The 4,090-nt window shown below is 33.3% G+C and overlaps 1 protein-coding gene across 3 annotated transcripts in view; it reads left to right on the top strand.

Annotated features, from left to right (window-relative positions):
• The window catches only part of LOC106467809 (nephrin-like), a 102,935-nt gene that overhangs the window by 89,653 nt on the left and 9,192 nt on the right, over positions 1 to 4,090 (top strand). For all 3 annotated transcript variants that reach the window (XM_022396005.1, XM_022396004.1, XM_022396006.1), the window contains one exon: positions 2,543 to 2,668. In XM_022396005.1, the coding sequence (XP_022251713.1) occupies positions 2,543 to 2,668 (126 nt within the window). The remainder of the gene's footprint in view (positions 1 to 2,542; positions 2,669 to 4,090) is intronic.

The following is a 4,090-nucleotide window of genomic DNA, read 5'->3' as shown; positions in this document are numbered from 1 at the left end:
ATGACATTAACCAGTAACAAACGATGCTAAGTGCTCATTGATGTTTGTCTTACACAAGTTAACATGATAACCACATAGATAATGGTTCTCCTTCTTATCTTTAGATACGATATTAACCAGTAACAAACGATGCTAAGTGCTCACTGATGTTTGTCTTACACAAGTTAACATGATAACCACATAGATAATGGTTCTCCTTCTTATCTTTAGCTACGATATTAACCAGTAACAAACGATGCTAAGTGCTCACTGATGTTTGTCTTACACAAGTTAACATGATAACCACATAGATAATGATTCTCCTTCTTATCTTCAGATACGATATTAACCAGTAACAAACGATGCTAAGTGCTCACTGACGTTTGTCTTACACAAGGTAACATGATAACCACATAGATAATGATTCTCCTTCTTATCTTTAGATAAGATATTAACTAGTAACAAAGGATGCTAAGTGCTCACTGATGTTTGTCTTACATAAGTTAACATGATAACTACATAGATAATGGTTCTCCTTCTTATCTTTAGATAAGATATTAACCAGTAACAAACGATACTAAGTGCTCGATGACGTTTGTCTTACATAAGTTTCCTTTTTATTATCTATATTTTTGTGTTCCAGCAATACCAAGCATGGGGCGCGCGTATACCCGATTCGAATATATTACTCATCAGGATCTCTACCAGATACTGTCAAATCGAAGTTGTTTTAGGCAGGATTAGAGTATATTAATGTATGAGACCATAGGCGTGGTCAAATACATCTGTCGAAAGGATTTGACCCCTTGAGTCCAAAATTGTAATTATATCTCAAGTCGGTCGAAAGATGACGAAACTATGAGCTAAAAATGTGTACTTGAGAAACTCAGAGCCATACCATGAGCCACTATGCCGTGGCTAAAAATTGTAGAGAGAGAGAGAGATAACGGTTACTTTATTCAGGGATGAGCATGACCTAATGGTTAGCTTGCGAGTTACAGCCTGAACAAGGTTCGAGCAGCGACATGCTGTTTAAAATGTTTCTGTTTCAGCTGTGATGGTTTTGTAATTGCTATAGGCAAACTTACTTGGTTAAGATACTTTGTCTCATAAGATGCCGTTAAGGTTGAGAATACGAAATGCTCTAAAGCTGTATAATACTCAAACGATGTACTTACATAATAACTATGAAATGTCCGTGATTCCCTATATTATGTTTTAAACTTACAACATACCGATACAAATCGCATTCGTAACGCCATTTGTCCCATACGGTATCGCAGACGAGAAGTCTGCAAGCATATTTTTCAGTTGTAATTAGAAGAAATTACAGATTGGAAATGTTCAAACATTTCTGGTGTTTTAGGAGTAAAGAAACCAGATAAGTTTATTTTTAATTCACATCTCTGCTAGACAGAACTGTATTTGGAAACGTGAGATTAAGTTCAAATAAAATAGAACGAAAAGCAAAAACATCACGTTTTCAACAAACAGTTTTATTCACTGGAGTTCGCCGAGAAACTAATAAAATTGATTATTTTTAGGATCATCTTCAGAGGTAAGAGCAGCTACGTGTTTGCGTGCTCGTTTCAGAAAGCTATAACCAAGGTGGCTGGTTTTTAAGCTATTGAAATAATAAATCTACGTTTGAATTTTCGGCAAAGCTTATTTCAAGTCAGTCTTGAATTTCTCTACTGTGGCATGACTAATATTTTCAAGAATTGTGTTATTTATGGACGAATGAGTGAAATCCTAATCCAGACAACGTTTTATCAAAATTTCTAAAAACTACATACTGTTACATAACAGCAAATGAAATGGAAAAGATAAAACAATTTACCAAGTATTGCAGTTAGGAAATATTCGAAAGATATTGGCTGAATACTGTGCTATTAAATAATAAATAATGCAAAGCACCATTTAACAACCAATCAACAACTGGTCTCTTTTCCACGTGGCAAAGTTCGTAGTTGTTGATTGGTTGTTAAATGGTGTATTACTTTATTTTCCATTTGAAAAGATCGAGATACATTTTCAGTTTCTTCTGAAACAGGTTATTTCAACATCAACAAATATAAATACCAGGTCTAAAATTTTTTGACACTAACCAGTACGCAAATTACTGTAGTATGATTAGATATTAAACTGAAATTTAATGTAGGTGGCACAGTTGTGACATTCTGTATATCGGGGCACAAGATATCATTCATTTATTTCAGCTTTAGAATATAATGGAACGGAAGACAATGATTTATTCCAATTCACATTGTAATTTAAGTCTGAATAATATAATCCAGTTTTACACGTTTTTTCTACTCAACGCTGTTCTAACAATTTTACTGAATCACCTACTTCTCAACTATATAACTTGTCATTTGTAACACAGGAAAACTTTTATATGTAGAGAAGTGGGTTTAGGTTTCTATTTGATTAGTCATTGCTGTGAATTTTCGAGTAAATTTATAATACATAGTCGCTCCATTTAGTTCGGCATGGACTGTTCTGTAATTTATTTTCACAAACAAAAACGATACTTATAATATATTTTTTTTATTCTTTCCAGGAGATTTAAATACTCCAGCGATTAGTCCAACCCTTGCCATCATAATTGGTGTTGTTGGAACAATTGTTGTTTTAGCTATTGCCATATTAATTTTTACAAGATGCCACCGAAGGCGAAACAGTACAGGTACGTCTTACGAGGTGTTGGTTAAAGATATCTGAATGGAAAAATATGTTTATTTCTATAACGAATAATCTAGATACTCAAACTCCTTTGGCTATTCATTCTAGATGAATCATATAAATATCGAGATAACCAATATTTACTTTTTTTAGGGGTATGTTAAAGATATCGAAATGTGTTTTACTAAAGGTGTGGATTTTGGAATATGGGTTTCAATTTGATTGGTTCGTTTTCGTTGTTATTAAACAAATCTGTGCCAACTGTGGGTATCGAAACCCAATTTTTACCGTTATAAGACCTCGGACTTGTTTAAATTTCATATCAGGGGGATTTTAAAAGAGTTTCATCCTCGAGTCGCCCCCAGTGGCACGGCGGTATGTCTGCGGACTTACAACGCTATAATCCGGGTTTCGATACCCGTGGTGGTCAGAGCACAAATAGCCCTTGTGTAGCTTTGTGCATAATTAAAAACAAAACAAATCATCCTCGAGTGATAGGTTATAATCTATAAAATAGTACAGGTTCTAGTTCTTCAAAATGTATTGTGTAAAACTACATATATTTTCAATAGTTTGTTATTACTAAACAAACAGCACCCTCTTTGACTGGAATATGAAGAAAAATTAATTGTAGGTTTTCGTTTGTTTAAGAAATTAAACTTTCCTAAAGAAAATATATTTGGTTGCACGATTTATGTTTTTAAATTATCGAGTTTACATAGAGAATTAATATAGTTTTATTTCTAAAAGAGCAGTTCCTTTGATGATATCAATTGAAACAAATTTTAAAACAAAACAGTTTTCATACTGACCATTGTTTCCGTTTCACCTAACCCACTGGAGATTCATCTAACGTTATGGATTAGTTCATCTGTTATAAACACATTTTAAGTGGTACACAATTTCGTTATTGGATATTACTATTTTTTTAATTTAAAATAGCCCTACAAACATCTGTAACAAAGTAAGGAAATATACAAGGGAAATTAGTTTAAAGCCCCACGTGTAAACAAGGTATTATCAATTGTACTATATGATGAGCGGAAGGATATCTTCACTAAAGTGCAAATGGCACTGTTTGTGTGTGTGTGGTGAACCATCTACATACATCAGGAAGAAAGACAATCTTGTTTGATCCATAACGGTATACGTTTATAATACGATCTATTTCGATTCAAACTTATTCGGGCTTAAAGCAAATTCTCGCATACGAAGATTTTCAAAACACGAATATACTAAATATTTCACTTAGAAAGTGAGTAGGGTATCTGTTCGTGTCTTGATATCTCGTCATGCATTTATTCACGTATATATTTATTTTTGATTCAAGTTGAGACGCTTGACGGACCAACGAACTCAAATAACATTTTTCCATCAGAGCATGGTTGAATTAATACAGAGTATTTTACGTATTTTGTTTAAATTC

The sequence above is a fragment of the Limulus polyphemus genome, unplaced genomic scaffold (genome assembly GCF_000517525.1).
Source record: "Limulus polyphemus unplaced genomic scaffold, Limulus_polyphemus-2.1.2 Scaffold2749, whole genome shotgun sequence".
NCBI lineage: Eukaryota > Metazoa > Arthropoda > Merostomata > Xiphosura > Limulidae > Limulus > Limulus polyphemus.
Note: the sequence above shows the minus strand (reverse complement) of the source record. Positions and strands in the feature narration are given on the sequence as shown.